Consider the following 17,000-nt stretch of genomic DNA (forward strand, 5'->3'; position numbering starts at 1 on the left):
CTTTATATTTTTTACTTATGCACACAGTTGATATTTGACACCAGTTGGTGAAACATTCAATGAATATGTGCATGCAAGTCTTTTGACTTTAATGTGTTATTCAAGTCTAAATGCTCTACTGGTCAGGTCACCACTAACTCGTCAGCTCCAGTCTCGTCAATTTCATTATCCGTACCAGCTCAGCCTCAACATGGGGTTAATATTAATTTGGCAATAGGAAGAGTATCTGGATCACTGGAAACATGGACGTGGGATCCATGTAGAAACCAGATCGAGAATACAAGTGCTTGTCATGCACATGATCTAGTGGTAAAGTTGCATTGCATTTGAGTATGTATTCTCTTCAGTAAAAGAAAACTAAATGTCTAACATTGCCTCAGGTCACAGGTTTATCGTGGACTTGGGATGGTCAATGTTTATACAGCTGCAGCCAGGTCAGTTTACCTGATACAGGTTTATCATAAAATATTTATATTAGCTTGTCTACCTTCAAGCAAAATATGTTTGTTCTGTTAAGTAAAGTACGCATAGTGTGTAGCTTTGCATTTTGACTAGTTGCTGATTACATACTGGAAAGAGCTATACAAAATAAATTTAGTTTATCTAAAAAAGATCTTTTTGTTATATTACAGTAGTACTCCCTCCATTGTGCTAAATCGGAGTCAATTAAAAGGCAACGGAGGGAGTACTATTCTAGCAGCAATTCTGTGTTTGCATAGCCTCACTAGTTGACTGCATGTAACAGCAGAATTGGGTGATTTTCACGTCTGATCTTACATATTGTGTCTATATTTTCATAAAGACCACAATTTCTGGATTGCTCCAATCAGATCCCACATCTTCCACCAAGTTCAATTTAATCCAGTACACAAGTTTGAACTCTCTATCAGCTTATTTGATAGGCTAGTTGAATGCCAGCGTTGGTACAGCCCCTATTTTTTTATCTCGCAATATGGCAATACAATACATGCAAAAATTCACGTGTATGAAAACAGAGGCACACGATATTCTAAAAACCCATAAGATTCTACCTTGTTTGAATTATATTTCAATAATTAATATAATTGACATCATTTGAATATGAAATAAGCACTTGACTAATTATTCTTTTATTAACTATAATATCTACTCCTTGTTACTCCTTAGATACTGTCCTACAATATTATGGATATTTTCTTCTGCTTCATTTTCATGATATTCGAACAAATTTACCAAAAGATTCTTCCGCAGTCCCGCACAACAATATTTGTCATTGTTGGAAGAAAGGATTGTTCGAGACGTCAGATAACCCGGATTGGCCATGTTGTGGTACAGGGCGGAAACATAGGGTCGACCAGGTTCTCTATATCAGCGACCTCACCTGTCGAAGGCATACAAATTTCTTCGGGGAGCCAGATGTTGCCTTCCTCATCAGTTTCTTTGGTGTCATTGCCTACCCTCAATAAGTATTTGGTGGACCATCGGTCGTTATGCGCCTTCATGTTGGTGACGAGCCTTAGCTGACGCATGCCAGTCTAGAATTACGGACTCTGCAGGGTTGTGTCAGTTATTTGACCGCGTGACCCTTTCCTGACTACCGGAAGCACATGCCTAAAGTCCGCACCAAACATGAGTACATGACAATCTTTCCCGAAAAGCCGGTCCCGTCAGCCCCGGATGTAGCACATTCTGTTTTCTACTGTCTCAAACATGAACGTCTGTCTAACATGAACACACAACAACCATCCATTGAATATATCAAAAAAATAGTTTAAGATAAGAAAATGTGACTAATAAGGCTCAAATTGTAAAAAGCAAACGATCTGCTATTTTCCATACTACATTAGGTTGCTTTGGGCAATACAATAACATGATGGTGTTATCTAATGGACGTGCAAATGGTGGTCGATTTAATCACATATTGAAGAGCCCACAACTGGCTCTAGTGCGGATCTAGTTTTGATGGTCCTGCGTGTATGGGATTATGTGTTACCTTTAGGAGTATCCTCCTCAGAAACGATCAGAAAATCCTCTTCACTATTAGACATAAAAGCAATGAGCTCCTCCGGATCTTCTTCCTCCTTCATTCCTGGTCCACTTGCTGGGCTCTCCTTAGGCACCATTGTCTTACTCAAGTGTGCGATTCAGTATCTCTTGGAAGCACTTTGTCATCCATGTCACATAGCTCCATGGTCAACTTTGTGTTACCCTCTTCAGATTTCTACGGCAGATTCAATTTATCATCTAAGTTGACTATGTGGCACTCCAAGTCATCCATCCTATAACTCTCCAATCCACCCCTACACGACCTCAACCAGTCTTGTTGGCTGTCCAATCCTCAAAGCACCTTGCAAAGGAATAATAGGGTATCTCCTAGCGGTAAGTCTAGACAGTGCGGGCCAGTGCATCTCTACGCCAGTACCCCAGTTGGGGCTACCCCGATAGAAGACTATGTCCTGTGTCTCTGTCCTTGACACATCGTCACCTCAGATTTTCCTCAATGAGCCAACGATGATCTCCGGGTGCAAAGTTGTCACGGCCGCCAGTTTGTCACCGAATATGCTATCATCACCTTCCTTGGGGGTTGCCATTACAGTGAACTCTCGAAAGTATCCCAACAATATTTTGGGAGGTGCTTTCAGGATGTGACAGCAAACAGTACTAGTGGAGATCGTGTAGGGATGGATTGGATGGCTATTCAGATGGGTGACTTGGAGTACCACATAGTCTACTTAGATGATAATCTTGCCGCTGAAATGAAAATGAATGAGACTTCAAGTGTTACCGTAGAGAATCTGAAGAGGGCAACACCGAGTTGACCATGGAGCTATGTGAGATGGATGACAAAGTGCTTGGGAGAGAAACTGAATCGTACACCTAAGGAAGGCAATGGTGCCTAATGAGAACCTAGCAAGTGGACCAGGAAATGAAGGCGAGAGATCCAGAGAAGCTCATTGCTTTTATGCCTAAAATGGAGAGGAGTTTCAGATCGTTTTTGAGGAGGATGCTCACGCAGGTACCACACGATCCCATCCGCGCGGGACCATCAGCGCCAAGCCTACGTGGGCTCTTCAAGATGTGATTAGATGTACAACCTTTTGCCTGTTCATTTTATCATCATTGTGTTAATGTATTGACCCTACCAACTTATTGTAGTATGGCAATGCCAAATCGTTTGGTTTTCACAGTCCGAACCTTACTTTATAGGCCCATTTGCTTATCTTAAACTATTTGTTTTGATATATTCCATGGATGTTTGTTGGTTGATGTTTGTTGTGTGTTCATGTTTGAGCCACTAGACAACACCATGTGTGACATCATGGGCCGATAGGAGCGGCATTTCGGCGGGAAGAATGTCGTGTTTTGGTGGAGACTTCAGGCAGTTGCTTCCGGTAGTCAGGAAATGGTCACATTGTCAGCTTATCAACGCGACCCTGCGGAGTTCGTACCTCTAGAGTGCCATGTGCCAACTAAGGCTTGTCACGAGCATGAGGCCAACTAAGGCTTGTCACATTGGCACTGAGAAAACTAAGGAAGGGAACATCCAGCTCCCTAAAGGTATTTGTGTGCTTTCGACATGTGAGGTCACCGATATAGAGAAGCTGAGCAACCACGTGTTTCGTGCCCTATACCACAACATGGCCAATCTGGGATACATGACGTCTCGAGCAATCCTCTCCACTAAGAATGACAAGTATTGTTGCGCAGGATGGCTACAAGCCGCGGAAGAATTTGTTGGCAGACTTGCTAAAATATCATGAAAATGAAATAGAACACAATATATCCAAAGAGCATCGAGAGTAGATATTAGTTAATCAAAAAAAAAATTAGTTGAGTGCTTATTTCATATTCAAATAATGTCAATTATATCGGTTGTCGATATATACTTGAAATGAGGTAGAACCTTATGGGTTTTTAGAATATCCATACACGTGAATTTCTGCATGTATTGTATTGACATATTGCGAGAAAAACTAGGGGTCGTAGCAATGCACGGTATTGATAGTATCAAAAGGTATAGTATTGACATATTTTTCTTTTATTAAATTCAAAATAAATTGGTGTCCTGGTTTGAAGTCATTGAAGTGATGTGGTCATGATTGACGCAAATAAATAATTGAGGATATGAGTTTAAAGGAAATCATAGCATGGTCCTATGGTGAAAATCTCTAAAGCTAGGAAGCTAGTCACCTGGTTATGGTAAATGCCATGTGCTGGTGATGATACCTTTTGATACTATCAATCCGAACTCTGTTTTGTAATTGCTGAAAGTTTATGAATCTACATTTGATTAACGAGATACCGATACCTTTTGATAGTGTCAACCTGAGATTTCTTGGCTGAAAGTTTATGAGTGTACTTTTGATTGACCGAGATACCTGGTGGAGTTGTCTCAGTTTTATCATATATGTTTTTAATATCTTGAAAAGCTGAAGATTTTGTTCATTGCTGCACACTGTTATCATAAACCTTGTTTTCATGCTGATGCTTAATATTTTTCTTCTTTATCAGGACAATTCTGCACACTGCTGGATTTTCAGGGAAAAACAACTTGAAGAGATTCCTGTGCACACAAATTTTCAGGAGCTAAATGTGTCAACAGATGTAAAAAATCAGCCTCTTTGGATTCCCCATTTTTCTCTAAATGTGTGTGTTTTTCTTCTTTCTAATTGGCATATGCAATGTTTATGCAGCTTTCAGAAGTATCCAATCAATGTTTTGGACTTGCAATTGCACCGGGGCAACTAATGATTGCAGTGGTATGCTGTAGACTTCTTCATATATACATTTGTTCCTCAACTGCTCAGTTTTTTGCACTTGATGAAAATTGTCTCCTTCAGGTTCACAGCTTGGATCCTAATCTTTTAGATCAGATGTATCAAGCCAGGTGAGTTTATTTACAGGCTCACTGAGAAGTACCGGTGTCCTATCTCAAAATTTTAATACAATGATTGCATTGGAGATAATGTTAGAGAATGCTTGTCATTATAAGTTTCTGAACAATCTTTTGATGAAACAACAGGACACACAAAGCAGTGGTTGAGTTCATTTGGATTGGTGGTCAGTTCCTTGGTCTTCCACTAGTCAACGGTATTCCTATCTGTACTCAACAATCTGCCACTAACTTCTTATGGTGGGGATCCAACATTTTTTGGTCATTGAAGAAATACGAGAATGGTGAGACGGGGCTGGCCTTATGGGATACCATAGCTGCGCTACAAGTGCTCAAGAAATCCACACCAACCTTTCTGGAAGCTTTAATGCATAAATGGGTCTTAGGTTTGTTTTCAGATGATGGACAGTGTGGTTCTATCAATATGTTGTATCATTCAAGAAAGGACATGATGTCCAAGGCCAGCTTGAGGAAGTTACACTTGCTGAATATCATTAATAGGAAAGTAATGCTTAGCGATCATGCACCGTATTCTCCTGGTGGAGAAAATGGTAACAATGCGGAGACTGATTTTTGGAACAATCTTCTAGTGAGCAGTGAAACAGAGCTGCAGGAGAGGCTTGTAGCTTTCACTTTTGCTGCTGTCTTGGATCGAATAGCATATTTGCTCAAGGGCGCCTCTAATGAGGACAGGTGGTTTCCTGTTGGAATTGCCCAGATGGATTATTGGGTATCTATAAATAGTGGAGAAGTGCATAATAAGCTTAACTATCTCAGATCAAGGATCAAAGACTTTGTGAGCAGGTATCCATTGTGCCTAATTCATTGATCATTCACCATAGCCAATTTCTCTCCTGAAAGAATATAAAACATGCGTTGGTTTCTTTACAAGTTCAGTGAAACAAAATCTGGGTACCATATGTCTTCGTAAATCGTAATTGTTTTGATCTTGCAGGCTTGATTCGGTGTGTGAATATTCCATAGAAGAAACCTGCCCCTACTGCTCCGCAACAGTGGGCTTCGAGTCACCTGATGTAGCGTTATGCGGAGGCAGAGATCTTGCAACCGCCCCAGCTGAAAGGCACAAACTGTTGAGATGCACAACATCGATGCGCCTCTGCTCCATTCTGGACCCAACATGGTACTGTGTATGCTGCGGAGGAACGGTCGACAAGCTGGTACCAGAGACCTTCTTCACTTCCACAACAGCTTCCCCTTTGGATGCCATCTACGACGAAAGATCGCTTTGTTTATCAGCGCCTACTGTCCCACTTTGCCCCTTGTGCGGCATACTGCTGCAGAGGTTGATGCCGGAGTTCCTCCTCTCCGTCTCCCCCGTGTAGAAGCTAGTGGCACTCGCCAGTCCCAAGCGCGATATTCAATTATTCTTTTGCCGTAGTGTGCGCTTGTTTTTAGTAGAGGCTGCTTGTAGTCTGCGCAAAAACAAGTGTCGCTATGCCACTACTGGCAAGTTTTGTGTACTACAGTACTAATGCATTTTTATTCTATACCATCATTGTGCCACTCATGTCAGCCGATAAAGCATAGCGAGATTTCTTAAGTATAAGTACCAGACACAATGGAAGTATGGAACCATGGACGCATGCAATCCACCAAGGCCACTGGACGCCTGCTTTTGCGTATTTATTTATTACAAATCTGATCTCTAGCCAAAACTAATGTCTCATCCCTTACCCTTCGTTAAATTTTTTTAGAATCTGACCTTGGGTTCGCGCGTCAGCTAGAATGGAGACAAATTAGTGCAGATCGGCGTCAAGTATTGTCAGCGCTGAAATATGGTCGTCGTCACGGTAGATGACGCCAAAGTGAGGCCAGCGTCAATTTGTTTGGCATCAAACCCATTGAGCCCATTTTGGGCGAAATTTCTTGGCACCGACTTGCATAATTTCCGCTTCATTTTGGTTGGCGCCGAATCTAGGAGTCAGTTTTCGAAATAGTTTTGCTAAGGGTTAGATGAGGGAGCAAACGCCTTAGCACCTCTCGTTTTTTTGAGCTTGAAGGACGAACGAGTACGCGCTCCTGTGTTGTCCCTTAGGACGACACCGGGACGGGAACCTAGCCGCCGCCAAGAGCTCCTTCGGGTAGTTTCCTTGTCGCCGCTGACGTTGGCCGAGGTGGTGGCGGTCACCGGTGCTGAGAAGCGGAGGTTGCGGCAACAACTTCACATGGGCGGTTGCGGGCGTTGGTCGGGGCGACACCCCCGACCAGGTGGCGGTAACCTTCCTCGGGTGACCTTAGTGGGGGCTGATGTGGGTGGAGGTGGCTGGCCGTGGGTCTAGGACCCTGCCTAGATTCGTCGGCGGCCACGACGACGCGGTTGGGGGTTGCACGGAGCCGATTTGTGCGAACAAAGGTGGTTTGGCCTTGCTAATCTTCGAGTACCAAGTTGACGATCTGCTTCATGTCAGCCTCCTTGATCTAGTCACTGATGAGTTCCAGTCTTCCTCTCGTATATCTCCGTTGTTTGCCACATGTCGCCATTGGATATCTAGATTGGAATCGATCCAGTTGTGTCCAGCCAATGAGGTTTCATGAGGGCGTGACGTGAAGTTTCGCTTTCTTGTTAGTGCCATGAGATATATCTAAATATAGATTTCTATGGTATTGAGGTAGGTGGAGAAAGCCATGGTAGTTGCGATCGGAGCGGAAGTTTGTAATGAGTAATGACACATAGGTTTGTATGGTATTGGCTGCTAAAGAACAATTGTGGCACATGTTTGTCGAATGTTTGGTGACTTGCAGCAGTAAGCTTGGCAAGAGGGGGTGTTAGCACACGAGGACTGCATTTTGGTGGTGCTCCTCGAGTATCGAGTTGCGATGTCCAGGTGAAAGCTGACGATCTGGTCTTCATTAGTTGTACATGATAATGATTTTGTTGAAGGCATTGTTTTATGAACTTGATATTTCTCCTGAATCCAAGATCTTTAATCGAGCGACGATAATGTTTGTGCATTGTTTGCCTCTTTTAGAGACGTTGCTTTTGGAAAACTTATTTTATGGTATGGGTGTTGTCTTCGGTGGGGTAAAGTGTTGTTGTTGCGAGTGTTTCATCACCACGACAGAGTCTTTGTTTTCTATTTCTTGTTTTTAATATATTTTTTCTTGGCCGTGTGCATCTTTGATATCTTTGAACATATACCGGTGGTAGGGTGGGTAGGATGCAATTGATATCTTCGCGATATTAATATATATATTTTTAAAAACTATTAGTATATTTTTATTTTGTCAAAAAAAGAGCTACATTAGTTTTAGAAGGTTAGATTTGTTAATACTGTTTTTGCCTAATAACACCAACTTGATTGGTAAAGTGGAGACCATCCACCTCATAGCTCAGTACGGGAACTCAACTTTTGTCATGGAAAGCGATCGGGTCCGACCCAGGAAGCTTCCCCGCATCGACCACGCCACACATCAACGAACTCCGTTAATCTCCGGACGCCTGAAAACCGCCCACTTCCTCGGCCTTCCCGATTCTTGATTACCTATCCCTACCTCTCTGCTCTCTCCAGATAATCGATCCTGCTAATGGTAACCACGCCGTCCGTCCCTCCCATTCGATTGCGATCCAGGAGGAGCTAGCTGCGATGGTGAAGGACCGCGCCTACTACGACATCTTGGAGGTCAGCACTGACGCCTCCGCGGCCGAGATCAAGAAGGCATATTACCTCAAGGTGCGTAATCCTTCGCTGATCAAATGATGATGGTCTCGGTTCTCATGGGTCTTGATGTAACTGCGGTTTTGCCAACTTTTGGGTCTCTGTAGGCCAAGTTGGTTCATCCGGACAAGAATCCCGGGAACCCTGGCGCCGCACGGAAGTTTCAGGTACATTTCCCCACTCCTGCTCTATCTATATCGTCATTGTGCTCCGGACCCTCCCCCATCCCCCCTCCCGTTCCTTGATTCAGGAATGGAGAGAGAAACATGTTACATGGACTTATGGCTGTAGAATCAATTTTATACAGCAGCTGTGCACACTGCTCATGATGGTTTTAAGATAACAGAACGAACGAGATGTTCATTCTGGTAGTCTGGGTGCATCTTCTGTTCCTGAGATTTTTTGTGACATAACAGAACTTTATAATGTTCCACGCATTCCAGTTAGCTGGGCTATAAGGATGCTTTAAACTATGTTGTTTCATTCTTGCAATTCAACCGGCGAATAGCTGTTTGCTTTTAAAAAATGCATTCCAGGTATGTGAAAAATCAAAGTTTTAAAAAATGATTCAGTATAAGACATGTCTCAGTGCTGACTGCTGCAGCCAGTATAAGACATGTCTCTCTTTGTATCGGTGGATGTTGCCATGAGGGCTTTATTTATAAAGCCGGGCCATAGGCCTTGTGTTTTAAAAAAACTAGCTAACTGCAAATACTGATATAAATTGGGTTACTTTTGAAAGGAATTAGGTGAGGCCTATCAAGTCCTAAGTGATCCTGTAAAGAAAGAATCCTATGATAAGCATGGAAAGGAAGGTCTTCCCCAGTAAGTTCTGAAAGTCTGAGATTCAATTTGCATATTGAATGTGCATTTTACTATCCAGGTATCAAAATTTTAGTTGAAGGTGTCACTGAATGTCCTATAATGGCATTTCAGGGATAATATGCTTGATCCAACTACCGTTTTCGGGATGCTTTTTGGGAGCGACTATTTTGAAGACTATGTTGGTCAGCTTGCACTAGCATCTGTAGCTTCTGTAGAGAACGAGGAAGATTCAGATAGTCCAGAAGCAAAGGCAAGGATTCAAGAGAAAATAAAGGTATACTATATCCATATTACTCCCTCCATTTTTAATTAGGTGTATAAATTTTAGTCAAAGATAACTAATGTAAAAATTGACCAAGAGTTATAAAAAATATCAATATCTACGATACGAAATGGTCAAACTTGGCCAAACTTTACATTGTTTGACTCTAGGCAATATTTATACACCTAATAAAACGGAATGGAGGGAGTAGTTAGTTATTTGCAGCAAACTTGCTATCTGATTTGGGGTGCCAACCTGATGCAATCTGCACCTCGGATTCAGTGATGCTTCACACCTGCTCCTTACTAGTTTCTCTGGATTGCAGGAGCTACAAACCGAACGAGAGGAAAAGCTTCTTCTGAGCCTTAAGGATCGAATTCAACCATACGTTGACGGAAAACATACGGAATTCAGTGATTGGGCAGGTGCAGAAGCTCGACGCTTGTCTGAAGCTGGTACTATCTCCCCGTCATCATCCTCATTTTTGTAGAATCGTAGTAATATCATTCGACTTGTTTTGCTGCATACATGCTCATTTTGATGTCTTTCAGCTTCTCATGTGGTTCATTCATGCGAAATAATATTTCAGCTTTTGGTGAGGCTATGCTTCACACGATTGGCTACATTTATGTTCGACAAGCAGCTAGAGAACTTGGAAAAAGTAGAATGTATATGGGTGTGCCATTCATAGCGGAGTGGGTAAGAGACAAGGGCCACCACGTAAAGTCGCAGGTTAATGCAGCTGCAGGTATATCCTAGTACATCTTTTTTCCCTGGTTATTTCCTTGCTTTCTTATAAAAAAGAGTTAATCCAATGATAAGTCTGATTATAGGTGCAATTGCTCTGATACAATTACAAGAAGGGATGAAAAAGACTGAGGATGGTGACAGCAAGGAAGTGCAGACACTGAAGAGTATTGAGGAGAAAAAGGATGCCATGCTCAATTCTTTGTGGAAAATTAACGTGGTTGATATTGAGTCAACACTATGGCGTGTCTGTCGAGCTGTAAGCACTGTCCACCTCTGTTCGTCCTTGACGTATACAGTACCATGCATGTATGCTTATAAACTTGGAATCTTTCACGTTATTGTGATTTATTTTTTTCTCTAGTTTTTGAGAGAAAATGATACCTCCAAAGATGTCCTGACATTGCGAGCAAAAGGATTGAAAAAGCTGGGGACAATATTCCAAGTAAGTTACTTTAACCTAGTTACTTCTCCAGTTAATATGGAGGGCAAAAGTTACCAGCTTTGAATTGCATTGGACTTTTCTTTATTTCTCTGGTGCGCATAACGCTTTCTTAAACAAACAAAAAGTGATGTCTACGAATCTCATATTGCCTTCTGGATTCAAGTACGCATCACATTTTGGTAAATCTCGTTATAAACTGCAAACTATTGAAGATAGTTTCCCCATTTCGAAAACAAAACTATTGAAGATAGTGTTACTTAGCTTAGTACGCAGAACGTTCATCCTCATTGACTTGTATGCATGGTTTGGAGTTGTGTGTTTTCTGTGAGGAAATATTAACTTTGCACTTTCTTAGGTAACTTAGTACTATATAATCCTTGCCTAGTGAGGTTTCTTCTGCAGTAATTGCGGCTCGAATATGTAGTGTCACTCCTTCCTAGGACTGCATTATAAGGGTCTCTTTGATTTGGAGGAATTTCAAAAGAATTTTGTAGGACTCTAATCAAAAGGGATTCTTCCCATGGTATTTGGTCCAAAGGAATGAAACTCTAAAAATCATAACGATTGCTTTCTTACACTACAAATTCATAGGATTTTATAGCTAGAGGGTTCCTTTGAATCTTTGAACCAAACTCTATAGGAAGTTCAGGTGTTACAACAAGGTTTGCAACCAAACATGTTCTATTATTGATTCTAATGTTTTCGGTGCCTATAGCATTTCACATGCCATGGCAGTTTATGCATGTGTTTTCTCTGTTCTTCTGTTTTCCAAATGCTATGAACCAAAGAGGCCCTAAACCTAAAATGAGGGCCTCTATATTTCAAACGATTTGCATAGAAATTTTGGATGGCTAGAATCCTTCATATTTTTCCAATATTGGTGGTTTGATTTGAAGGACTTTGGTTCAAAAAAATTCCTAATACTCCACTTGAAGTACTTACCTTAGCATTGAGGTAAAAAATACATGTGCTCACACTAATTATACATCAATTCCAAGGAACCCTTAAGGATTCCTTTGCACTCTAGTATTTCGTAGGAAATTTTGCATCCAATCAAACCGCTTGGAAATAATCGTTTGTCTTTCCCGTGATGCAGTCAAACAAACCAAAATCATGTAATTAGATCCACTCAAATCTCTTTGATTCGAACGAGAATGACGTTGCAATTAATTCTGTATTTTTTCATTCTTGTGTTTGACAACCGTGCAAATCAAGGAGTCTTTTATTTCGAAAAGCTATAGTGTTAATATATTAATATCGATAGATACCAATTACATTCAACCTTTGCAACAACGCAATACCCTAATGGTAGTATGGATACACAGCTAAAAAAAGAAAAAAGAAAACTAAGAAAAAGAATTCCCTTTACGGTACTCCGGTCCTAGCAACAACAGTCAGCACCTGAAATCTAGGCTCTTCACAAGCGACACATCCAAGAAGGGAACAATGCACAAGCACCATCGTCACCCGATCAAAAGATCGTAGGTTTTCACCCTAGAGATAGTCACCGCTCTCAAAACAATGCCTTCAATAAGATCATTGCCAAGCACAACCAATTAAGGCCAGACCTTGGATTTTCACCCTGAAAGGTAAGACTCTGAACTTCAGTGCTGATGCCCATAATTGCATATTGCTTGCTGCCCCCGCTTGCATTGATGTTCACTTGCATTGATGTTACGAGACTCAGAATACCAAGCAAATCCCTCAACAACACCACGGCTCGATTCTCCGCTGCTAGTCCTCCAATCCAGCCTTCAAGAAATCCTCCATGGACCAGAATGTCATCCGCTGCTTCGCGTCGCTCCCTCCAGAACCAAACGGTCGGAATAAAAGTATGGGTGCACACGACCGAATACCTCTCAAAACAGCAAACTCTAGGCACGATCACTATTACATTTAGCGGAGCCTTCCGGAACTCAACATCCAGCCAAATCTAGACGGACATGCATAAGGAAGATCTTCGTCTTGGTGCGAGAGAGATCCGCGGGCCACCACCTTTATTCTTGCCGATCGAGCAGCCCCCACGTGACCCGCCGGAAACCTGCAAACAGCCGTTCCGAACCCTATCAGCGACCCATAGGGCAAGTCCAGCAAGGGGAAAGGAGAAGACAGTGCAGGGTCGATCCTCCAGAAACCGGCCCAACGCGCAACGAAGATCGAGATCGGGAGGGGAGGGGGCCTGGGAGACATCCAAATCGAGATCTGGGATTACCACCACCGCCACCCGCCGGCCTAGCATCTTCACTCCAGCCATGGCGCTATCGGGAAAAGATCTCCACCTCCACCCCGACCAGGGGCACCGCCGTGGACGATGCATGGCGATGACCCGACCAGACCTGCCCTAGCGGTCATGGCGAGGATCCCCGGTGACCTCCACCCCTAGCCACCTTCGACGGCTGGGTCCGCCCCCACCGCGACAAGGCCCGGCGGCAGCGGCGGCGAGAGGAGGGCGCCGCGGGAGATCGCCCCTAGAGTCGCCCTAGGGAGCGACCCGCGGGGGTACCTGGTCTTGTTCTTTACTGTTCTACATAGTGTTTGTTAGCTGTTAGTGAACTGATTTTTTTAAGGGTGTTAACTGAATTGATAGTTCACAGATAGCTACAAACTGGATAATAATTCCCGGCCTCCCATGCTTCCAGCAACATTATTTTCATAAAAAAATCGAAAGAAGCATAAAATTGTTCATGCTGGGATGCTACATACATCGCAAATCGAAGTAAATCAGTGACAACTAATAGGAAGTTCATATTGAACAAAATTCATAATGTTGTTGCTCCTTTGAAAAGAAGAAAACATGAACATGCGGATGTGAAGTTGGCAACTGGAGTTGCCACATCTAGAATTGGCAGCGTGTATTCCACTTTTTACCTTGTAGTTGTGTAATTGTGACAGGAGCTTCTACCAAAATATCTCATTTTAGAGATTTTAAACATGGTTTCGGTCTAATTTAATATTTTGCTTGTAATTGTTAGATAGGATAGGCATCATACGTGCGACAAAATATGTAAATATTGGTGAGCCTCATGACATACTTCTTTGATCCATATGTTTCGTTTCTCAGTATCATCTTGATATTTTTGGACCCCGATCCTAACACCTTTCCCAATGAATACACATCAGAAAATAAGGGGTCCAAATCTTTTAGAATGGGCAATTTTCAAAAAATTTCACTCGGCGGGATAACTAGTGTCACAAATGCATAATTAGAGAGTAAAAAGTGAAATTCACTCAAATTTATATGATTTTAGTCCCCAAATTTTCTGTCCTGCACCATCTCACAGCTTTTGTCTAAGCTAGTCACTAATGCCATACTGATTTAAAACGCATTCCCCTTTTCCATGTGAAGCTAGGTTGCAAAATCATGATCAATGAGTAATTTGAATTCCTTTCCCGTTTTCCATGTTTAAACCAGGGCGCAAAATCATACTGCCATCGGGAGAACAGCTTGCGTGTTGAATCTCGCACACCGGAAGCGACGGCGCCGCTCTGATCAGGACAATCTTGTGTCACCCCTGCCACTCAGCAGAGTACATCTACAAGAGTCCACGGCTTATCCTTCGAGTGATCTGTATAAACGCGAAGGCATCAGACATTCAGACATCGTGCTGTGTATTAATTTGTTGTCCTTCAGAACGTCTCTGCCGATGTCAATAATACTTCAGGCACTGATCCGATCAGTAATATATACCATCGAGTTGATACGGTTAAGATCTGATTCGATTGAGGGCATAGTACTCGAACATACATGATGCAGTAGCAACCAACTGCGGGACATATCCCTTTGGGATGCGTTCTTCGCCTCCGGCCAATCGGCCAAAACGTGGCACACCCGGAGATTACGTGCCACCCTCTCGTCGAGTAGCCTATGCATACGTGTCGGCACACGTGCACACGCGTCCCATCTGCTCGTACCGCCGCCCCCTGGCTCCTTGTACATATATACGTGCTGTCGCGGACGATGATTCCGCCTCCATTCCCATCCTCCGCGAGAACAGCAGCCACGGACCCAAATTGTGAATAAGATCCGTTATGAAGTCGGGAGAGCAAGCAATGGCGGGCCATGGCGGAGAGTACGGGTACCCGTACCCGCGCGTCGACCAGTACGGCAACCCAGTGGGGCCGGTCGACCAGTACGGCGTCCCCATCCCGAGGGAGCCAAGCGAGCAGCCGGCGTACAGCTCGGGGGCCAACGCTCCGTCGTTCGGCGCTAGCGACGTCACGGCGCTGTCGGCGGCCGGTGTCACGGCCTGCGACGTCCTCGGTGGCGCGGCGCACGGCCACACGCAGGCGGGCGCGGTAGGCGTAGGCCTCGCCCCTGGCGAGACGACGGTGTACCCTCGCGAGGGCGTGGTAGCCGGCGCCGTTTCCCCGGGCGGCGCCACGCACACGCACACGCACACTCACGAGAGCGCGGTGAGCGGTGGCCTCGCCCCTGGCGAGACGACGGCGTACGCTTACGAGGGCATGGTCGTCGGCGGCATCGGCACGGGCGGCCAGATCCAGCCAGTCAGGGAGGAGCACACGACGCTCGGCGAGACTTTGCGGCGCTCCGGCAGCTCTAGCTCTAGCTCCAGCTCGGTATTATTCACTCCCCCCCTCCGTTTGAGTCAAATCCGTTTACAGTGAATTCATGCTAGCTGACTGGCAAATGGGTCATGATCGATGCCCTCGCAGTCGTCGTCGGAGGATGACGGTCACGGTGGGCGGCAGAGGAAGAAGAAGAGCCTCAAGGAGAAGATCAAGGAGAAGCTCCCGGGCGGCCACAAGCAGGAGGAGCATGCCAAGGCCGGGCAGGCGGTGCCGACGGCCGGGGCGGGGACGCATGCAGCGGGGACGCACGAGAAGAAGGGCATCATTGAGAAGATCAAGGAGAAGCTCCCTGGCCACCACTGAACTGAGCAACGTTACGCGCCTGACGGTTTCGCTTGATCTTTGGCATGTACGGCTCATGACCTCTAATTAGCCATAGCTACTAGGCAGCTAGCCGATCGCAGAGTATCTCTCCACTATTCTCAGTAGTCGTGTGTTTGTTGTGTATACGCCGCTCATCTTTTTTTTTTCAGTAGCTAGCTGATCGCTGAGAGTATCACTCCATGTAATGTGCAGTTCGTGTCATCCGAGCTTATCTACATGCCGGGCCTTTGTATTTCCGCAGCAACTTCCTGCCTTGAACCGATGTTCCGTACGGGCCGCAGCGTGGCAGCAAGGAAAGACCTGCGGTGGGTGAGGCCCAATAGTTGGCCCGATTTCGCAGTAGTTGCCGAAATCACCTTTTTTTTCCAGTCGTACCGCTTCCCTTCTTACTTTTCTTGCACGTGTGTTTTCTTGTCTTTGTTAGCATAATATATAGGCTCACCTTTACTATTTCGCAACCAATAAAAAAAATCTGAAATGCTAAAAACTTGGTAGCTCATTACCCCTTTTAGTCAACTTCACCCTTTCATATAGGATGTAGACAACAAGCATCAAAGTTCACAGGACATTGTTGACCAGACAAAGTTGTCACACCACTTTGCAAATCAAATACAGTGCACACACAAGGTAAATCATAACAAGTTAACTCAGTCACATAGGGTTGATGCATACGTTTTACAATAAGTTCGATCACGGAAGTTCATGAAGAAGATTGGAATGGGGCCATAAGGTTTACAACATATTCGAGCACAAAAATTCTAGAGAGTTACTAAGTACAACGCCCATATTTTCCCTTCTACTTCCTCGCATCTTCTTTCACTGCCTTCTCCCTTGCAAGTTTAGCCTTCGGTGCATCTTCTTCCACTGCCTTCTCCCTTGCAAGTCTAGCCTTCTGTTCTAATTCTCACCTCTTTTGTCTTCTTGTCATCTTCTATTATTTTCTTTCCTTTCAAATCATTGTCATCCATGAGTTTTTTCATGACCTTCTCAACATCCTTCTTATTCCTTTCAGAGTGCTCCCTCGCCTCCTCAACTTTCTTCTCCTCCTCCATCTTCCTCATTACTTCCGCATACCACTTTCTGTACTGGAGGTTCTCCTACGATGGTATCTCATGTACTTCCCACTTTTTTTACTGCTCTACAACTGGAACTTTTTCTCCGTAGTTTCTCCAACCTCCGGACGCCATACCTACAAAATAATAGAAGATTGACATTATTACAAGAGTGCAACAATGTGTAATCAATGAGGACCTCATT

At 43.9% G+C, this 17,000-nt stretch overlaps 3 protein-coding genes across 5 annotated transcripts in view; all 3 read left to right on the forward strand.

The window, feature by feature from the left end:
- LOC127343509 (uncharacterized) overlaps positions 1-6,383 on the forward strand; it is a 30,051-nt gene extending 23,668 nt beyond the window's left edge. For 2 of the 3 annotated variants that reach the window (XM_051369637.2, XM_051369638.2), the window contains 7 exons: positions 127-309; positions 381-434; positions 4,492-4,584; positions 4,674-4,739; positions 4,821-4,867; positions 5,003-5,677; positions 5,829-6,383. In XM_051369637.2, coding sequence (XP_051225597.1) covers positions 127-309; positions 381-434; positions 4,492-4,584; positions 4,674-4,739; positions 4,821-4,867; positions 5,003-5,677; positions 5,829-6,216 — 1,506 coding nt within the window. In that variant the 3' untranslated portion in view covers positions 6,217-6,383. Of the gene's footprint in view, positions 1-126; positions 310-380; positions 435-4,491; positions 4,585-4,673; positions 4,740-4,820; positions 4,868-5,002; positions 5,678-5,828 lie in introns of those variants that run through there. The other variant, XM_071828358.1, reaches the window with a different exon arrangement.
- Positions 6,384-8,269: 1,886 nt separating this feature from the next.
- LOC127343510 (chaperone protein dnaJ 10) lies at positions 8,270-14,537 on the forward strand. The gene is made up of 9 exons (XM_051369639.2): positions 8,270-8,565; positions 8,658-8,717; positions 9,293-9,375; positions 9,487-9,649; positions 9,963-10,092; positions 10,227-10,385; positions 10,471-10,643; positions 10,749-10,829; positions 14,242-14,537. Exons 1-9 carry the CDS (start codon positions 8,479-8,481, stop codon positions 14,317-14,319), a joined length of 1,014 nt encoding a protein of 337 aa, XP_051225599.1. The 5' UTR covers positions 8,270-8,478; the 3' UTR covers positions 14,320-14,537.
- A 273-nt stretch (positions 14,538-14,810) lies between these two features.
- On the forward strand, positions 14,811-15,988 carry LOC127338550 (dehydrin Rab25-like). Its single transcript, XM_051364615.2, has 2 exons — positions 14,811-15,407; positions 15,504-15,988. Exons 1-2 carry the CDS (start codon positions 14,859-14,861, stop codon positions 15,720-15,722), a joined length of 768 nt encoding a protein of 255 aa, XP_051220575.1. The 5' UTR covers positions 14,811-14,858; the 3' UTR covers positions 15,723-15,988.
- The last annotated feature ends 1,012 nt before the right edge of the window (positions 15,989-17,000 follow it).

This window comes from Lolium perenne, chromosome 3 (assembly GCF_019359855.2).
Source record: "Lolium perenne isolate Kyuss_39 chromosome 3, Kyuss_2.0, whole genome shotgun sequence".
Classification (NCBI taxonomy): domain Eukaryota; kingdom Viridiplantae; phylum Streptophyta; class Magnoliopsida; order Poales; family Poaceae; genus Lolium; species Lolium perenne.